At 25.0% G+C, this 20,298-nt stretch overlaps 4 protein-coding genes across 13 annotated transcripts in view; 2 read left to right on the plus strand and 2 right to left on the minus strand.

Moving 5' to 3' along the window:
- The window catches only part of LOC126907618 (protein O-mannosyl-transferase TMTC1-like), a 323,473-nt gene extending 316,441 nt beyond the window's left edge, over positions 1-7,032 (plus strand). Inside the window, exon 16 of the mRNA XM_050689026.1 lies at positions 7,022-7,032. The gene's annotated coding sequence lies outside the window, so the exon portion shown is untranslated. The remainder of the gene's footprint in view (positions 1-7,021) is intronic.
- On the minus strand, positions 1,620-9,537 carry LOC126907635 (protein SERAC1). 7 transcript variants are annotated; one of them, XM_050689061.1, is made up of 9 exons: positions 9,385-9,536; positions 9,248-9,331; positions 7,869-7,949; positions 6,050-6,640; positions 4,954-5,081; positions 4,745-4,888; positions 3,392-3,535; positions 2,525-2,591; positions 1,624-1,977 (listed from the first exon to the last, which is right to left on the minus strand). In XM_050689061.1, exons 3-9 carry the CDS (start codon positions 7,946-7,948, stop codon positions 1,905-1,907), a joined length of 1,227 nt encoding a protein of 408 aa, XP_050545018.1. In that variant the 5' UTR covers position 7,949; positions 9,248-9,331; positions 9,385-9,536; the 3' UTR covers positions 1,624-1,904. The 7 variants fall into 7 exon arrangements, 5 of the variants coding, with proteins under 5 accessions (XP_050545021.1, XP_050545022.1, XP_050545020.1 ...); XM_050689062.1 differs by having other exon boundaries at positions 9,443-9,505; XR_007704580.1 differs by adding an exon at positions 3,053-3,266 and having other exon boundaries at positions 1,896-1,977; positions 9,248-9,537.
- An 830-nt stretch (positions 9,538-10,367) lies between these two features.
- The window catches only part of LOC126907628 (uncharacterized), a 42,435-nt gene continuing 32,504 nt past the window's right edge, over positions 10,368-20,298 (minus strand). The window contains exons 1-2 of one of the 4 annotated variants that reach the window (XM_050689045.1): positions 13,512-13,622; positions 10,368-12,838 (exon numbers count right to left, since the gene is read on the minus strand). In XM_050689045.1, coding sequence (XP_050545002.1) covers positions 11,405-12,838; positions 13,512-13,538 — 1,461 coding nt within the window. In that variant the 5' untranslated portion in view covers positions 13,539-13,622 and the 3' untranslated portion in view covers positions 10,368-11,404. Of the gene's footprint in view, positions 12,839-13,511; positions 13,623-13,648; positions 13,793-20,298 lie in introns of those variants that run through there. The other 3 variants (XM_050689047.1, XM_050689048.1, XM_050689046.1) reach the window with 3 other exon arrangements.
- On the plus strand, positions 15,510-18,985 carry LOC126907650 (uncharacterized). Its single transcript, XM_050689089.1, has 3 exons — positions 15,510-15,690; positions 17,496-17,911; positions 18,077-18,985. The coding sequence occupies exons 2-3, from the start codon at positions 17,502-17,504 to the stop codon at positions 18,351-18,353; spliced, it is 687 nt and encodes a 228-aa protein (XP_050545046.1). The 5' UTR covers positions 15,510-15,690; positions 17,496-17,501; the 3' UTR covers positions 18,354-18,985.

A 20,298-nucleotide genomic window follows, 5' to 3' on the forward strand; every position in this document is an offset into this window, starting at 1 on the left:
TCTATTAACAAAAAAATTTTAAGTGAATTATGAGACAAAATCAGAATGTTTTGCTTTGGTAAAACCTCAGATTTATACTGTCATGATACCTTCACATATTATCATTAATTTATATGCCTATTGTAATACCACTTCAGTTACTTACGGTTATAGCACCAGTCATTGGCAGTTTTTTTAACATTCAGCAAATTTTAATTTTTACATGTTTAGGAGCTTTTTTTATTTTCTAAAAAGTAGGATTAGTTTCCTTAAAATGCACTAAAATTAATTCAATGATAAAATAGTGATTTAAAACTTTAAAAGATTATTTATGATGTATCAAACATGATATAAAATATGGTTAGTGTATCAATGACTGGTGTAGTTATTTAATCAACATTTAAAATTTAAATTTTACCATAAAATAAAAGTTATCTGTTATTGCCTGAGTAGTCTCTAATTTTTTCGTTGCCTTGATCAAAAATTGTTTGGACAAAATATAAAAAATATGATTTATTTTAGAATGATCAACAAAATAAAAATTCTTAAAATAATATAACTAACATGGTAACTTGACTACTATTTTCTGTGTCTACTTATCTGACTTTTATAGTTTATGCCACTACATATGTATCATGATTATTATTTTGTGTATAAAATATACATTTTTGTTTTATAAGAAAACAAATTATCAATAGTTATATTAGAGCAGTTTTTTATTGTTGCTTAATTTTATTATATTATTTTATAAATTAAAAATCTATTTATTATTTTTAAGTTTCAACTTTATAACTACCACACTTATAAGTATAAATTAAAGAAATATTACCTCAATCATCACAGATTAATTTCTTTATGTAATCTGACATTGATGTAAAGTTAAAACTAGTAAATATACAATATTTTCTTTAAATAAATTTTACTTATGTAAGAGTTTTTTTAAATATTATTTTGTATTTCAGAAAAAATGAATTCTAATCTTTGTCAAAGGAGAAATGGGAAAGAAACATTTATTATTTTGTCAATCAGTAAAAGCTTTGGAAAGTTAAAACTTGCATTAAAATAAAATAATGGTTATAATCAAGTAGCTAAATTATATTGATTTTATTTTATTTTTATAAAGTTAAATTATAATTAATGAAGTGCATTAAAATGAGTATCATTTTTTGTTTTTATGTAATACTATGATTTTTAATGATTAATTTTATTTCAGGCTTAAAAAAAAAACTAAATTTTTTATGTGAAAAACAGTTAATGATAATATTTACTGAGTCCATTTGATCTTATTTTGCTGTTCATGTCTAACCAAGAGCAATTATAAAAATGAATTTGTATACCCTGGAGCATACATTACCTATTTAAATAAAATTAAACATTTTTAATATTTTTGTTATGTCTTTTTACAATAAAATGTAGAAGAAAGTGATAATTAAAACAACAAAAATAAATCAGTATGATGATTAAATATTAAATACATAATATATATTTCCAAAATAATCTATTATATTATAATTTATTTTTTCAATATAATTTTTGATTATAGTATAACAACGAAATTCATCAAATACATTAACTAACATGTAAATTTCGACCTTTACTTTGATATCATGAACTTAATTTAATTTAAAAAATAAATTTTATTATTTGTAGTTATATAGTTATACAATAATTTAACTTTTATTTTAAATTTTTGACTCATATTCTACTTTTTAAATTAAATAACATTTATGGTCTAGAATTATAAAATTTATTCTTAAATGTGGATAGTAAAACTATATTGTATAACATTCAATAATTATTGTATAACAATTTATATTATTATGTCATTGTATATTGTATGACATATATTTTCCTCTAATTGACATTTGATAGATACATGTATTTTGAATTAATGTGAAGTATTATACAACATTTACTTCATCATATTACTGCTGGTTCTTCAGATGATCCTTCAGTGTATCTATCATATTTACTAGTTCTTGATATAGGAAACAATGACTGTAATTATAATTGTTTTAGTGAATATTATTAATACTTTATAATTACTGTTACTTGTACATAAGTATAAGTAAATTTCTTGGGTAATCTTTTATTTATCAGTAGTATTTAGGTATGAGTTAAAAAATTTAATGTTGGCATATTTTTCAAGTGTAATTTTTTTTATATATTCTACAAGTTAAGTTAAGGTTTATTATTTTAGAATATTTTAACTTAAAATGTAATTTAAATATGTTAAATATTAATAAAAGTAAATATAAAAATGTATTAAAGTCATTTAAACATTGATCCACAGACGTAATAGTCTTGAAGGTAATATACATAAAACAACTTCCTCCTCTAAACAAAAAAAAATTGTTTTTTGTAGAAAATTATTTTTGTCAAGAGATGTGTCATAACCCCCTCCCCATATTTGTGTTATACTAAAAAAAAATTCATGACATTAAATAAAAAATATTTGAAGTTTAACAAATAATACATAAATTAACATTTACGTCAATATTCATTTAAAAAATTTTACAAAGAAGTTATTTAATTGATTACATACCGATCTTTTGGTTTACAAATATTGCGATGGTCTAGTGGTACGCCATATAAGTCTCCTAATCCAGGATCTACAAAATAATTGCCCATATCTTAATACCAATAATTTATATTTACTTATATAAAAGAAAACCCCTGTTTATTATAAGTGAACAAATGTTTTGTGGAGGTTAAATTTAAATTGTCCATACACACTCCAAAAAATAATTTTTATATAACAGCCCCATTAAACAATTTGGGAGTGATTGGAGTAGCTGAAAACTTCTGAAAATAGAAATAGCTCCTAAACATTTAGGAAGTTATATAGTGTTTAGTAAGTAAAAAAAAGGGTTTCTATTATTCTCATTGTTAGTAACAATTCACCTTTTTTCTTACTTTATGAATACCCTATATATACTTGTAAATCTTTAAAATTTTTTGTAAGGCTAATAATTAACCTCCTTCGAAAATTGTTTTCAAACTACTTATGACAGGATTACATAGGTGTTCAGTTAGCAACGGGTTTCTATTGTTATTGTTTGTAACTACTGACCTGTTTCCTCACTTACTGAACCTCCGTATATAGTAATTTTGTTTATATTTATCTTACATTTCATATTTCACGAGTAGTGGCGAACTAAAGAGGATCACAGGAGTCATGTTTGACATATTCAACGAGTGAAAAAAAGATACAAAATACAAATGTTTGTAATTTTTTTTGTGTCCTCCTTATTAAGAAAATCTTATTTACGCCTCTTTTTATGAACCTTCATTATAAGTAATTAAAAGTTTGTACTTTTGTCAAATATAAGTTATTTATTTTAAAATTATATTATTAAATTAATATTTACTAGAATATACTTTTTCTTACTAATTAATTTTGATTTATTACCTGCAGATTGTATTGATACTATTCTTAAATAAATAAGTTTCATAAGAGTTAGTTTTGTTTCAATAAAACTTTTTACTTTGATTTGGTCAATATTTTTGATAATTTGATAAAAATCCTTTTGTAATCTTTGGATATGTTGATTATCTAATGATAATATAAAATATAAACTTGATCATATAACCTTTCTAATAATCAAATATTTAAAATTTTAAATATTTGATTATTAGAATACTATTATAACTATTATTATTTAATAATAATAATAAAAAATATATTGACACACAGTATTCATAATTATTACATTTAAATTTGGTTATAATGCTAAAATTACATATCGGTAAGAATAGTAATATAACTTAAAATAGTTTATTTTTTTTATTTTGCACCATCTCATTAAAAAAACCGTTAAATTTTAAGCAAGGGAAGTTTTATCAATTTAGCTCTTGTCGTTTCTGCGAGAGAGTTGTTTGAAACTAATTAATTAGTAAAGAATATAAAAAGTCTATATTATTTATTTTATTTATATTATATGTATAATATAAATAAAATAATATTAATGTAGTATATTTTATTTTGCTTCATTTTTTTAATTAGAGTCACTAATAGAGGATGTAACATAATATATATATGTTATATACAATTAAAGACATTGTTCTTAATATTTCTTTAGAAATGTAATGTATGTTTGTTAAACAATATCAGAAAATAAAATATAAAAATTAAAAACAATTCACAGTGTACAAGTTTAAATTACTGTGGTAGATAAATCCAGTGCACCATTTTTTTGACTAATTGATCGTATTTTTGACCTTTTTAATGTTAACTCATTTAGTACTAGTTTACTCAGTTTTAGAATATAGCCGCTTTATTTTACTTTATTATTTATTATCCCTTAATGTATCATCTAATTACTGTTTTATTTTTCTTCATGCAAATTTTTACTGAGATAATGATACAATTAATTTTTTTCATACACTCATACGTGAATACGTGAGATCTTATCTATTATTTGGTAAATTATTACAATTTTTTTTTATTCTAAATTGTTTTCTGTGTTTTTGTTATTTTTAGTATTAGTTTTATTTTATAATTATTTTTTAACACAGGTTTGAAATCAATTTTAACTTTAGAATTTAATTATTTAGTTATAATAATACATATGTATTATAAGCTTTTTAATAAAAGTAATTGTCATTTATGTTAAAAAAATAATATTATCGTAGTTTAATGAAAATTTGTTTAAAAAAATGCACTAGATAAATTGCTTAACACGACATATACAAAATTAATTATTTTTATTTTGCAGAGCAATTCAATAACAGGATTTTTAAATTACATTGCTCTATATGTTACCATTAACAAGTTCTTCTAATTCAATGGATCTTTGGAATAGTGGTACTTTAATATTAGCCAATGGAGAGCCATTATGAGGAACACTGTAAAATAAAATACCCTTGGTATTTAATAGTATTTTATGAGAAATATCTTCGTTGTTAGCTGAAAATGTATAATAATAGATAATTATCTTAAATTTACTCTAAATATAAATTTTTATATAATACCGAGTACTAATATTTGTTTAATAAATAATCCTCCTTTGGAATGACCAACCCACATTATTGGATTATGCCCAAGTTGAAAATTTCGGAGGAGTGATATCATTTGATATCCTCTATCTTTCATTGAACTTCTGAAAAAATATCAAAAAAAATTTTTTATTAAGTTATTTTCATCATCACTAGTACAAAATTGGGAAGAAATCATCATTGAAATTTGTTCAAAGATGGCTTCTTGCCTTGATATCGCTTATTGGTATGAATATTGAAGATAAAAAATACAAATTTAAAAAAAACGATAAAATAAAATAATTATTATTATTTTTTGAGTCTCGTTTAGAAGAACTATACTCAAATTAATGAGATTTTTCTGACTTATATTTTAGTAATTTTTATTCAAGTTTATGTATAAAATAAAAAAAAAAAATTTGAGTTGTTTATAAAAAAAAGAAATCATGAGAATTGCACAATATGGTTTCAATAAATCGTTTATAGTCACAAATTTCTACGATACCATAGAATTTAGTAAAGAAACTAATGAAATAATTATAATGTACACAAGTTATGTAGCGATTATATAATATTTTAGGTTAAGTATTGTAGAAAAAATTATTTGTTATTTAAAAAATGAACAAAATAAAATCATACCGCAACCTATATTGATTGTGTTAGGTACAGTAATTATTATTTAATTCTTACTAATTATTATTACTGCGATAAATACCTAATTGTTTATCATAAAAATCGATAATTTAACTACAGTTAATTTTACAAGAAGATCTCTCTGGATGACAAGAATATTTTTTTTTACAAATAACTTATTAATTTAGGATTTTTTGTTAATCGTGTGTCTATTCAACATTCACCGGACATTGTGGACAACAATATCATATCCATTTAACCATTATTTATCAAATAATTATTAAAGGAAGTCGTGTAAAAAAAACATACAATCTTTGGTATAGTATAATACTATTTTTTTGATCTCTTGAAAAGTAACTGTTTATTATTTGTTCCTCTTTATGTGAATTTTTTTGTGTATTATCTTATTATTTTTAATATTGTCGTTGCAATACAATTATTTTTTATTTTAACAAAATACCTGATAGATTTCTTCAACCAAATAGGTCTCCACAAGTAAGGATCTGTACTGTAGCTTACAGTGATGACTCGAACATAAGGACAATCCAAAGGTAGCCAATCTCTGGGCCAACAATTGGTAAAATCTGTAAACTTATTAGTGGTAGACATTTTGTCTATCATCTTACTATTAAATGACACAGATTCAGAACTTCGTACAACAACTGGTTGAGGTATATGAACAGCTTGCTTCCATAAACCTTGCTTCCACGTTTTGAATTTATCTCCTTTAAGACCATGTATGAACACAACATCTATAAGAGTTGACTCCACTCCTGGATCGTATAACACCTCACATTCAACTTCATGTTCAACATTACACAATCCGTCAACTATAGATTCAAAATGATCAGTACAACTTTTCTTCCATTTTAAGTAGAACCGTACTTCAAACAAACAGATCATTATATTTGACAACATATTCATTCCACGACGTAGTGCTGACTGGATTTTTATTATCCAATAAGATGCTGTTTGTAGTCCATATGAAAACAAGTCAAACTTAAAATAGCAAATCATACACATAACATCTTTAGTAGTCTTCATAAAAATCCTATAAAATTAATTTTAATTAATACTATAAAATGAATTAATATTGAATAATATTGTTTTTGTAGGTGTACATTAGGATGTAACAAGTTTGAAAAAAAATCACATTTTAAGAATATCAATTTTAAAAAGATATATAAAGTAAGTATTTAATTATTACTCAGATTAATATATATATACCACCTCAAATATAATTATTTAGAAAACTTCCAACATTCTTCTAATATTATCTTGAAAATGTAAAAAGATGCAAATCTAATCCGAAAATAACATAAATATATGTTTAAAAAAAAATGGAGTCACTTCTTAGGGATGTATTTTAGTATTACCAACTAGTTGTATAAAACACATTTCTTTTTTTATAAAAAAAAAATTATTTTTTATTATAAAATGACATGTTATTGGCTTTAGCAGTTGATTTCACTCTATTTTCAACCTATTTTTCGCTACTAAGAATTAGGGACGTATTTGTGGAGGAAGGGAGTGGATAGCATCGCTTTAGGCGGCAAATTTTTTGTGGAATTAAGAAATGGCAGCATTTTTTTGATAATCATAATATATAAAATAGGGTGTTAGGTATGTAGGAGTGGCAATAAATCTTTACCTAAAGCGTCAAAACTCTAAATACATCTCTGCTAAGAAATGCGCATAATTAAAATGTGACAATAATTATAAAAGCAAAACAAGTTCATTTCAACCAAGAACGCATTTATAGGTGATAGATCCTTCTAGAATAAATCTGTAACTATGTCACTGATATCAACATAATAAAAACGGAAATTTCAATGAATTTATACTTGTATAGGTTGTTGACAAAGGCAATATATGGATCAAAAACATAATTATCAAAAAACAACACTAATTATTTAAGAATTTTTAAGAAAATTAAAGAATAATTACAAATTATTATTCGGTAAATTATTTTTAAAGTGATAATTAAAAAAAACTTGCTTATAAGCATTTCTTTTAAGTAATTTTAATTACTTCATAAAACCGGGAATTTTAGTATTTAAATTAAAATAAACCAATATTTTTTCTCATAATTTACTAAATATTCCAACTTGTATCAAATAACCTTCATATTAAATTACACATAAAAAATTCTTGAATATGTAAAAAAAACTTTTTATGTGAACTCGTTGAAGAATTTGAATACTTGCAGTAGAGTATATTAAAATCTACTCTACACGAAGATATGTATAAAGTCGGACTTTAATTACACAAAAACTTACTGACTTCGACATGCAAAATTCGCCATATTATGAAAATACTTCAACCATCCATAGTCGTTACTGAACAGTGAATTATCCATCCTGCAATTTATTATATCAGTATTAATAATTGGTTCAAATGTAAAGAATTTACTTAAGATTTATTAAATTTTTTGGCGTTGAAATTTATACATTATACACACCTGTATCTAATTTTAATAATAAATAAATAATTTATACAATTTTCGATTAAACTGAAATATCTCAAATATTACAACATTAATATGTTCGTTTAAAAAAATTTAATTAACTATCAATAATTAATACAATATGAAAATGAAGCAATGAAAATTTTTTTTGTAAGAATGTTATTTAAGTGTAACGTCATTAAAATCGATTTTATTAATTTGACATTGAATCTTCAATTTATGTGGCTTCACATTTTACTGTTACTCATAGACCTGATTTTGAAGCTTAGTACATTATTTAAACATTAGTTTAAAAAATTATATGTACAAGCTTTGTCATGGCAATAATTTAATCAAAACAATTTTTTTTTATAGAAAGGGTAATCAAATATATCTTTTTAATAACTTCAAGTTTTTCTTATAGATACTATTAAAGTCGCAAAACTTTATTTTGTCTATAAACCTAATTTTAATCTAATCATACTCTTTTTAGGAAAAAATATATGCACCTTATAAGCTTTTAGCCCAAATAACAAATTCTCATAAAGTTTCTTTAATATTTTTATTGATTATCTTTTGCTAAGGTAAGGTTGGTAAGACTCTAGGTAAAGTGTTAGTAATTTTTTTATAGTTATAGTTGTTAAAATATTTGTAAATTTATTAGATATGCAGAAACAATTTTTGTATTAATAATTATTATTTATTAAAAAAGTATGATTTATAAATTTTAGCTAATTTTTCCACTCTTATATTATTTTAGCTGTTAAAATAAAAATAAAAAGTCTCTTGATTTTAATTATACTCTTAATTAGTCAATTAGTAATTCTAAATATAATCCAAATAATTAAATATACATCAAATTAGAGAAAAATTACACTATATAAATTTATAATTTTTAATAAGAGAGTACTTTTTTTAGTTTTAATACACTTTATTATTCTATATAATTCTTAATACTTTGAAATAAGAGTGTCATTAAATTAAAATTTCTAGACACGTATAAATAAATGTATTTGATTTGTGCTATATTTTATTTATAATATTCTTTTCGTTAGGTTGACAAGCTTTTTTTTTTGAAATAAATGATATTAAAATCTATATTTAACAGCAAAATGTTTGCTTGGATAAAATTATAATTAATAATTCAATAATAACTAAGTGTAGTATGCGACAAATTATATGGATAATAATAAAATATTTTGTAATACTTACTTTTTTATAATGATTACATGTATGCTTCTGTCGGTTAGTAAGATGTAACTAAATACCCAGTAAAATTTTGACCTTCTTTAACAGCTGTAATAAATTTACTTTATTATTGAACCAAATATACACCATATGTGTCATACTTAGATCAATTAGACAAGTACATATTGTACATAAAATTCTATTATGTCAATCACTCACGTTTTGATGATATAACCAATATTATATTACTATAAATTATACACTTATAAAACAAACCGAATCCGTCGAACAATGATGTTACTACTACTATTTCAATACTACTTTATTTATCTAATATAAATAAATATTGCAGAATATACTCAATGACATTCTTATGAACAAGGCAAACGCAAAACTTGAATAAATAAATTTTATATAGCTCATAAATGTATGTAAATTATGTAATTAATAAATTGATTTTGTATAGTTGGGTTACAGCTAATAACGGCTGTATTTCTATTAATTAAAAAGAAGAAAAAAGGACTACTTTATCATTGGACAAAGAAGTTCAAATAGAAAATTTCAAATTTTAATTACAAAATTGTTATGATTTGAGACAAATTAAAAAAGTTTATCATTTTTTAGTAATAAATAAAACCTATTATCAACAATAACTAACTTTGAAATCAATATAAATACTTAATATGGTGCAAAATTGGAATAAGTACTAAACTTGTTGTAGAACTTATCTATTTATCATTCAGGAATAACTTGACATTTCAACAAAAATATGTAAAACAAATAATATTTTTGTAAGAAAAAATATACATGATAGTTTTATAAAAGTGTCTTTTATTTTTTATTTTCAAGATCAATAAATAAGTTATTAAAAAAACCTTGAACTAACGAAAAATATATTAAATTAAAAAAAAAAAAGCAGAAAGATAGATAATATTTATTTAAACAAAATTGAACCTAAATCATCATACGAGTAATTACGTTGAAATTTTTTATAATTCAATTGATCATATAACAATTAAATTTTGTAATTTTAATTGTTATAGCTTGAAAAATAAAAAGTTTTATTTTTTTTTCAGATCTCATTCTTTTATACGATATTATTAAATGTTTGTTTTGAATTGCACAATATATGTGTTCGTCGGAAGAAAAAGAACATTGCTTTTTTGGTAGAATGATATGTAAACTTTATTAAAACTAAACCTAATATTGCTGATAAGTGGCTCATTTGGTAAAGATATAATAGATAAAAATACACTTTTGAGTAATGCCGACGTTTACCAAATACTGTCGTCGCACTAAAATAATATTGTGAAAAAAAAATGCACGAAATTTACATGTTCTAACATTAATATTAAGATTAGTATATTCTCCTATACCACTCTTAAACTTGCAGTCCGGAACATGTGGACCCAATGTCTCCTTGAATGTGATGATACTACAACAAGATTGTAAATTTTAATTGTAGCAAAAATTACAATAGATAATAAAAAAAAGAAGAAAATACCTAACTTTAAGGTGGTTAAAAAAACAATTGCTTCAAAAATTCAATTGTATACCCTCAATTTTTTTAAGGTTCATATAAATAATAATAATAATTCCTTGTATTTCTGAAATTTCTAATTCGACCATTTCTCCTGCCGCATTAGGTTTTTAAATTTGATAAATGAAAATAATTTTATATATTTTTTTATTTATTTCATTGTCTGATAATTTTACAGGAAATATTACAAAATATAAAATAAAGAAATCCGTATAATGTATAAACAAGGTAATTATAATTTTTCTCGTAAACTATTATTTGATACTTAATTAAAGAAAATAAAAATAAAATTGTATTTTTGCAACTGAAAAAAATGTAGTTACCATAGGCCCCCATTTTCATAAATTTAAAATAATTTTTATAACATAGTTTAATGGATTTTGAGTTGAGATTTTCGATTTTTTTCCAAAGTATTAATTGTTTGACGGTAACAATCCTAGCACTTGATCATGATTTTATAAAAATTATGTGCCATTTGTTTAAATTTTATTTTTGTTATTTTATCACATCTGAATGAAAAATAATTTGTTGCTATAATTAAGTGGAAATAAATTATCTCAATAAGAATTCTCTATTTTTTTATATAATTTTTGTTAACTAAAATCAGCAAATCAAAAAGATATCGATTTTATCTGAATTCCTTATTTTTTATTATGATGAGAAGGTTTAGATAGTGATCTTGGAGGACAGAGAGATTTGACCGGTGTTATAATATTGAATTCCTTCTCTACATTATTATTAAAAGTTTTTGTAGTTTTGTTTGTCACTGTCGTTATTTTCTGAGGTTTAACTCTATTTTTGTGAAAATATTTTGATGAAATCTGCTGAGAGTGAACACCTTTAAACTTTACACGAGGTTCTAATACTACCATTAATCGACTGGCTGCCTTTCGAAAGTTATCTAATCTTTTGATACTGTCAGCCTTATATTTTTCTTCTTTTTTTCGTTGCCGCTGCACTTTACTCAGACATGTTTCTACCACCATGCCATTATCATTACTTCCTACTTCATCGAGTTGGGCGAACAAGGAAAAACATGCTACTTCTAATCTAGCAATCATATCTTTAAGAAAAGTTACTGACGATGAAGATGATGGAGAACAACCGCAGCGTTTGCATGTTGAAAAGAGAATTTGTCTAAGCTCTTTTTCTTCAATACTTTCGCATTCCAACAACCGTCGGCTGACTGTAGCAGTGTGCCGTAAATTGTCTATATAACTTTTTCCCGCTTCAACTGCATTACGAGTATTTTCTAATTTTACAATGGTGGACTCAGAAATATCTTCTGGTTGTTCTTTTACGCTTTTAAACTTGGATAAATGTAAGTTTGTATTCTCTGAGCTACTTTGCCAACGTACTCGTTCTGCTATTCGAGTGCATTGGCGTTGAACGCCATCTAATACATTCCATACTTGATTTACGGCTGCAGATCCATCTTTACCCTTTTCAATTGCAATCAATAATGGATCTTCACCTGATGATTGTCTTTGCCTTAATTGCTTCTCTCGTAGCAAATTACCAACTGCTACCAATGATCTCAATGATTTTGAAGATCTTAGAGATACACGCCTATACCGGTCAGCTACTGCATGGAAACGTCTCTTTTGTATAGGTGTTTGTTGAGTGTTAGATTGCTCATATGTTTGTGTGGTAAGCTGTTCTTGTTTATCTAATAAAAAAATATCTGCTAGGAATTCACGATATTTTTCTTGAAGCCGTCTCCATTGAGCATCAAGCTGGTGAGCCAAAACTGTACCTGCAGTACGCTTAGCTTGCAGATCTCCGTCAATTTTATCTCTTACAAGCTGCAACTGTTTTTCTGATTCAGAACGATCACGTAAAACTTGTGCCAATTTTCCCCTAACTTCAGCTTCACAACTCTCAAGCTCAAACACTCTTTTATTGTAAGCTGCTTCAGCTTCATCATAAAGTTTTTGGTCTGCTACCATTTGGTTATTAAGATCAAAAATACTCTGCTTATATACAACGCATTCTGCGCGAATAATTTGCAATGTCCTTCTATGATTATCTCTGGCTTCGCTCATTTTCATAATGTGTGTACCAATTACACGATCCTATAAAACATAATAATTATAAAACTTAAATACTTTGGTATGTCATTTGATAGGAGAGACTGGGGAACTATGGTCAATGGGTAATACTGGTAACCTCATTATTTAATAAACCCATGCATCTAAAATTATGTTGACCATATTTATAGATTAAGAATGATAAAAAAACCGTATTCTTATTTAAGCGATATTATCAAAAAACGTTTAAATGTGTGAAAATAGTTTTCAGCATTTATTTATGTAAAAAAAAATGTATTAAGAAATTTAATTTAAGGTAAGCAAATTATCATATATTTATAATTTATATGAACTATACTTAAGTGATTTTTTTAAAAATAATTTTTCCCTATTTTTTTGCGTGTATTTATGTATGGCCATATTCCACCGGAGTAGGGGGAATACCGGTCATTTGCGTTAATATATATATAAGATTATGTTTTAAAAATCTGAGACTTTAACATAATGCAGTCAATATGTTTATGCATCCATTTGTTGTAATAGCATAACATTTAGAGTCTTAGAACCAGATATATAACAATTTTTGCTAAGGTTACCGTAGTTCCCCCAGTCTCCACTACAATTTTTTTTAACCAAGTTTTAGACTTTAAACATTTTTATCAACTATTATCCAATACTTTTATGAGATAAATATTATGTAAAAATACATGGATGATACCTTATAAAACTGACTTAGTATTTCCATTCTTTGTTTACTTTATCGCAAAATTAAAGTTATAACGTGAGAATTTACTCATGGAAATTTTAAAGCTTAAAACTGAACGATGTTGTAATTGTTATAAAAAATGTGTTTACCTTAAAAGTTGTATTTGTTTCCACTACTTAAATTTTTAGACTATTTATTAATTTATTTATTTATTGAAAAACATTGAAATGAAAAATAAGTTTATTAATTTCTTTTATTTTAAAAACTAGTAGAATTTATATACTATGTGTTCAAAGTATCAAAGTAAATTTACTGTATTTTATATCATCTGATAAAAAATAAATTATGAATATGATTAGTGTAATTGATAGGTAATTTGACCTTGTTTGATCTATAAATAAAAACTTATTCACTCATGTTCGAACAATATACACAGTATAGGCTTAGTCGTCATGGTAGCTATGTTTAATAGACCCCTCCTCTACTTTCAGATAAATAGTCAATATATTTTATGACTAATATTTCGACAATATATGTTATGGCCAAATCAGCAATAGTGTACTATGACTTGATTGCAATAAAATGTACAATACCCGAATAAATTGGGCAATGTACAAATTATCACACACGAGTCATGCAATCATGTCGGTCGAATATATTGTAAAAAATAAAATTTAATGCGAGTAAATTTATTTACAAGCATATAATATAAACAAAAGAAAAATAAATATTATTTAATGGGGGTTTTTTTTTTGTTTAATTGTTGGATCAATTTAATACTATGACTCATATAGTTACCATCTACTAAAAATTTTATAGTATAGTAAAATGAGTTTAAAAAATGTGATTTTATAAAACAATTTCTAGGATAAAACTTATTTAATTTTTTTATTATCTATGATTTGAAAGAACAATCTTCTTATTATAAATTAAAACAGTTCAAGTATTAATTGAATTTGATTTTTCATATTTTTTCTGTTCCAATTAAAAAATATATATATTTATGTTTAAATATAAAATATTTAAGCTTAAAATAAACCACTAAAGATGTACATTATATAAAATTATAAATATTTATTTCAATAATGATGACGAGAATACAATTATGTGTAATATAACTTCACATGAGTACGACATTATATGCTCCAAACATTAAGAACATTGTCTTAATATATATATATATATATATGTATATTATGATTATTTTCATATTCTATCTTCCAAAATTAGTTGCGGATGTCGTTATTATTTCTTATATCACATGTCGCATTCTGTATTATTGAATTATCCCGGATCGTTATTATATTTATGCGGTAATGACCCGTAACATTTTTTAATATTCGTTATTGAAAAACCGATAAAGTTATATAATCTCTAGTTAGTCCCATCAACCGCAAGAAAAACCACTTGGAATTTTCCGGTAATCTCGAGCTGGTGTACTCTGGCACTTATTAAAGTCACCCGAGTTCACGCACAATACATTTAACCGCGTTACACAGCTACGTGCTTAGCTATACATCAATGGACACAAGTAAATGGATTTCAGAGAAAACATACACATAATTGGCATTAATATAGATCAACCGTAAAAACCAGGCAATGGACATTGTTATTTTAACTCCATGTTTACACGTCCACTACAAATTAAATAAATATTGAATTTTATTTAATTTGTGAAAATTTGTAATTGTGATGTGTATAATGATTGTGACAATGAAACTGGTCCAAAGTCTCAGGTATATAATACATGGCAATTTTTGTTTGTGTATAGTTACTTGTGTACATATTTGAGAATAAAATTAAAAAACATTGAGCATATATGCATTTATATAAGACACTCGCCAAGGTACACCTCAATGGTTATACACCATAGCTAATACAATGCAAAAAGATACAATAAACCAACATAAATATTGGCATATCGCAACCGTGTTTGCCGCTTTACTCTGTTATTAGATAGGCCGAAGTGGTTCACTTTCACGCGTCGGCGGGGCTGAGTTTCTTAGTATATATAAAAAACCCTCGATAACAGCTATGTCATTGCAAGCATAAAAATATACATAGAAGAATTTTTTCAAAATTCATTGTTTACATTTCATTAATTTTATCGATAGTTAACGTTTAATTAAGCGGAAAGAGTGTTTTTAAGGTACGGAATATACTATAATTAAACAAGGATAACTTAACTAAGGTGAGTGTAATTGCTATATTAGATCTAAATGATTGCTAACTCATCTAGATAAATAAAGAGATGATTTAAACTTTAGTTTTTTTTGATAATTTATCTTTTTGTAATTTTAATTACACATATAAATATACAATATTATTGAATAGGAGATTTTCATAATACATTAATAATGAGGCTAGTAACTCGTAGACAATATCAAAAAAACTCTAACCCAAACATTTCTTATTCAGATATATCGAATTTTTCATTTGTTTTCCACGCACTTTCATATAAAGTCCCAGTCTTGTTAAAGTATTCGAATACTTATAATAAAATAAAATAATTTAAATATTTTTTAGTATTCTAAATAATTTTTTACAAGTATTAGTATTTAAATAATTTTCATTTATAATTGCGTTATTTTTTGTAGATTATATTTATTTATAAGAATAAAAGTATTAACACGCTTTATCACTAAAAATCATTTTTAATTTGAATTTAACCATTTTTGCTATTGAGATGAACTCATTCATTTTTTTTTTATTGATCTTAGAAAAAAATTAGGGGTCAAATACTTTGTCATTAAAATTGCCAATTTTGCAAAAGTCAATGCTTTTTTATTTTCCTTCTATAATCGCTTGCATTTTGTTAAAATGGGTATAAGATAATTTATACAATTTTTCTAATATAAAGATAAACTTCTTTTTCAAATTTGAAATTTTTATGAATTCATTTTTAAAAATAAGTGATTTAAAAAAAAAGTATTCCAAAATATTTATATTTATATTTAAATACTTTTTCTTTTAATTATTCGAATAAATATTCTAAATAAGTATTTTCAACATAGCTGAGCAATGCTATATTGTAGACAATAGCTTTTGAACAGTGCTCTACGTATTACGGAGCACCTGTTTTAGGAGAGATATTGTTTAGAGCAGTGGTCGGCAACCTTTTTTAATTCTCGGGCCACATTTACAAATTAAAAAGAGTTCGCGGGCCAGATAAAAAAAAAAAATTTATAATTACATTATTTATTATGCAAAAAAATACTATCTAAAACTTAAAATAATAATATGACTTATATAAAATACCCGTACCAAAAACGCAACGTTCAATTATATTTATACAAAATGATATTCAATTAAATTAGTCGATTTAGAATTTAAAGCGGGCCGTATTCAATAGCTACGCAGGCCGGATACGGCCCGCGGGCCGCCGGTTGCCGACTACTGGTTTAGAGGGATAAATGTCCTAGTAAAAATTATTCCATATTGATGATGCAATTATTCTTTGTTTTAAGAAGGCAATGATAAATTTCACACCCCCAAAACAAAAGCCTAAATTCACCAATGATACGTATAGGTCCAGGACACTTCTTTTAAATTTAATTTCTGTTCTTTAATCTAAAATATTTTTTTAATGATTATTAGTGTCACATCATTTTTTTACTCTGGAACTCTGTTATTATAATTCATATTAAATGCCTTATTGAAAACCCAGTTAAATGAAAAATTGATTTTATGTCGATTGAAATTTTTAAGTCAGTAGAAATCGTTTTACTTTTAAAATATTAAAATAAATTTATCAAGATATTAACATGAAGTAAGAACATTTGAATTACCACAACAGAAATTTAAATAAAATAATATCTATACCAACATTAAAAAAATAAGTCGTTATAATTTTTTCACACAATTTGTAAATTGATTATTCAATTAGCACAATAAAAATATTATAAAAAGTAATTAAGATACAAAAAAATGCATATATATTAAAGTGTAAAAATAAAATTTTAACAATATTTATCATTGTCTTAAATTAATTTTTAGTTTATCATGGTTAGAACAAAAGCAACATTTGTATTGTGTTATTGGACGGTGGTTGTATCTGCAGGAAGTTTTGATTCGGATAACCATGGTTATCGCAACGATAAAAAACAAACTTCCGCCGCCATAGTATTACACAGACAACAGGTGGATCCTGACGGTGCAGTAAGATTTGCTTTTGCTGGTGAAGACGGGCAGCAACGTGCAGAAAGTATAGCTCCTGATGGTAGTCGAACAGGAGCTTATTCATACACCTCGCCCGATGGAGTTCAAGTAAATGTCAAGTACACAGCCGGCAAAGACGGATTTAGAATATTGACAGGAGGAGAAGAAGATAATAATTACGGATCTGCACCTCAGAAACTGTCATATTCTTCTCCAATAGCTCCAGTTACACGCAAGAAGAGTTCCGGCATAAAGTAAATACAATAAATATTAATTTTTATCAATTATAACATATTTTGGCGTAATTTTTTGTAAATTACACTAAATTATCAGAGGCGCAACTAGCAGAAAAATTAAGCAAATATAATTTCTTTGAGTTTTGCTTTTCAATAAAAAAATATAATAAAATACTTTTATAGATTCCGTGCTCCTCCAGCACCGTCGGTTTCCTACAATGCGCCAGGTGGTTTTAGCGGTCGATCATCGTTGTCTGAAAGCGGTTATAGAGTACATGAAGATTTAGAACGTAGTGCTGAATTAGGCACATTTAACTTAAAGGACGATGGCGATTATAGTGGAGAATACAATACGGCAGCAAGTTTTGCCAGTAAAGCAGAACCCACTGATAATGGGCCAGCTTTTGGAGCCGGTTATGCTTTTGAGTTTGGTGGACGAGGAGGTGGCCCAGACTTCTAATAATACATAACAACAACGATGAAATAATTAATTTGTTATTTTTAAACTATTTTGTACGGTATTTTTATTTTCAATGAACATTTATTTACTATTATATATGTACATATATTGTTAAAAAATTTAATTTGTATTATATTATTATAAATGATTAATATATTGTGAAAGAGTAACATGGGTTCAATCAAGGCCTAAAATTATCCGCGCGAAAAAATTAACCATTCCTATTTTTATATTACCTCATTTAATAGTTTAACAAAGGATATACTGAATATTTCACACACCTAAAATATAATGACAAAAAACGTTTGTCAAACAACACGTTTTACATTGTTTTTCCAGCAATTGCACGTATAATATATTGCAACATATTCCACATTATTACACATACTATATTTCATTTCTCAATAGCGCATTGTCCTGTTTTAGTTAATCTCTAGAAGAGTATAATAAACAAAATTGCAATTCTTCTTTTGCATTTTGTGAGCTATAATATTGTTTAGTATTTTTGAAAAAGCTATCATTTAGTCCAATTTAATTCTACATAAAATTTTTTTTTTAATTCTCACTATTCATAATATTTATAATCACTAGTCTATAAATTCATAAAACTACTATCACTCTACAAACTAGACTTTTTAATTTGCTATTATTTCCTTCTCTGAAAATTTAGACTCTTTTTAGCTTCGATGCGAAGCTGAGAAGGTATTGATTTTACTAAGATGTGTTTTTTTTTTTTTTGTGTCTGTTACCACTTTTTCTCAGCTCTCACCGAACCGATTTCTTTCAATGATACGTCAAAAGATCACAAATCGTATCTAGTCGAAGACACTACCCTCAAAAATTGAAAAAAATTCCCTCGTTCCCCGTAAATGGGGGAAACCTCCAAAAAAATTACAAATTTAAAAATGGCTAATTTTCGAAATTTTTTCAATTTTTTTTACTAAAAACTACTGTAACATTTTTAAAAATAAACATATCAATATAATTCTTTTTTCTATAGATGCATGATGTCATTACCTATCATTTGGTATATTTTTTTTATAAATCTGACTTTTTACCTGGCTACAGGGGAGGGATTCAAAATGACAAATTTTTCACAAAAAATTGACTTTTTCAACTTAACTTTTGAAAGTTTAAGACACTTTTATATATATTTTAAATTAAAGCTAATGTAATCTAATTTATTATGTAAAAAAAAAATTTCGGACTTTATTTTGTCTTCAGGGTGAAAATGGCTACCAAATGCTATTTTTATGTGAAAATTTTCGATTTTGTATTTTACATTTTTAACTTTATTATGCTATAACTTTTGAAAAATGTATGGATCATTACAATTTTTTTATGAGAAGTAGTATTTATATAGATCTTTCATTCGACATACTTTTTTTTTTAATCGGATCATTTCCCTTAACACAGGGTGGATTCAAAACATAAACATGCATATAGAAAGTGGAACTTTTTCAACTTAACTTTTGAAAGTGTTCCGGAAGGTCTGACACTTTTATATATATCTTAAATTAAAGCTAATGTAATATACTTTATAATGGTAAAAAAAAATTTCGGACTTTATTTTATCTTCATGGTGAAAATAGACATTAAACTTAATAAAAAAAATACGATTTTTGTAAAAAAATTCTTTTTTATATTTTTAACTTTATAATGCTATAACTTTTTGAAAGATGTATGGATCAATATAATTCTTTTTTTTGTAGATGCATGATGTCTTTACCTATCATTTGGTATATTTTTTTTATAAATCTGACTTTTTACCTGCCTACAGGGGGGGGATTCAAAATGATAAATTTTTCACAAAAAATTGACTTTTTCAACTTAAATTTTGAGAGTGTTCCGGAAAGTCTGACACTTTTATATATATATTAAATTAAAGCTAATGTAATCTACTTTATTATGTAAAAAAAAAATTTCGGACTTTATTTTGTCTTCA

This window comes from Daktulosphaira vitifoliae, unplaced genomic scaffold (genome assembly GCF_025091365.1).
Source record: "Daktulosphaira vitifoliae isolate Bord-2020 unplaced genomic scaffold, ASM2509136v1 Scaffold_5, whole genome shotgun sequence".
In the NCBI taxonomy this organism is placed as follows: domain Eukaryota; kingdom Metazoa; phylum Arthropoda; class Insecta; order Hemiptera; family Phylloxeridae; genus Daktulosphaira; species Daktulosphaira vitifoliae.

What these genes read in the sequence shown, in the direction of transcription:
- LOC126907650 (XM_050689089.1), top strand. Translation starts at nt 17,502, where the DNA reads ATGGTTAGAACAAAAGCAACATTTGTATTGTGTTATTGGACGGTGGTT. An exon ending in AAGAAGAGTTCCGGCATAAA is followed by an intron (nt 17,912 to 18,076) that starts GTAAATACAATA and finishes ATACTTTTATAG; the next exon opens with ATTCCGTGCTCCTCCAGCAC.
- LOC126907635 (XM_050689065.1), bottom strand. Translation starts at nt 7,948, where the DNA reads ATGGATAATTCACTGTTCAGTAACGACTATGGATGGTTGAAGTATTTT. An exon ending in TGGTTGAAGAAATCTATCAG is followed by an intron (nt 5,082 to 6,049) that starts GTATTTTGTTAA and finishes ATATTTTTTCAG; the next exon opens with AAGTTCAATGAAAGATAGAG. An exon ending in ATTTGTAAACCAAAAGATCG is followed by an intron (nt 1,978 to 2,524) that starts GTATGTAATCAA and finishes TTATAATTACAG; the next exon opens with TCATTGTTTCCTATATCAAG.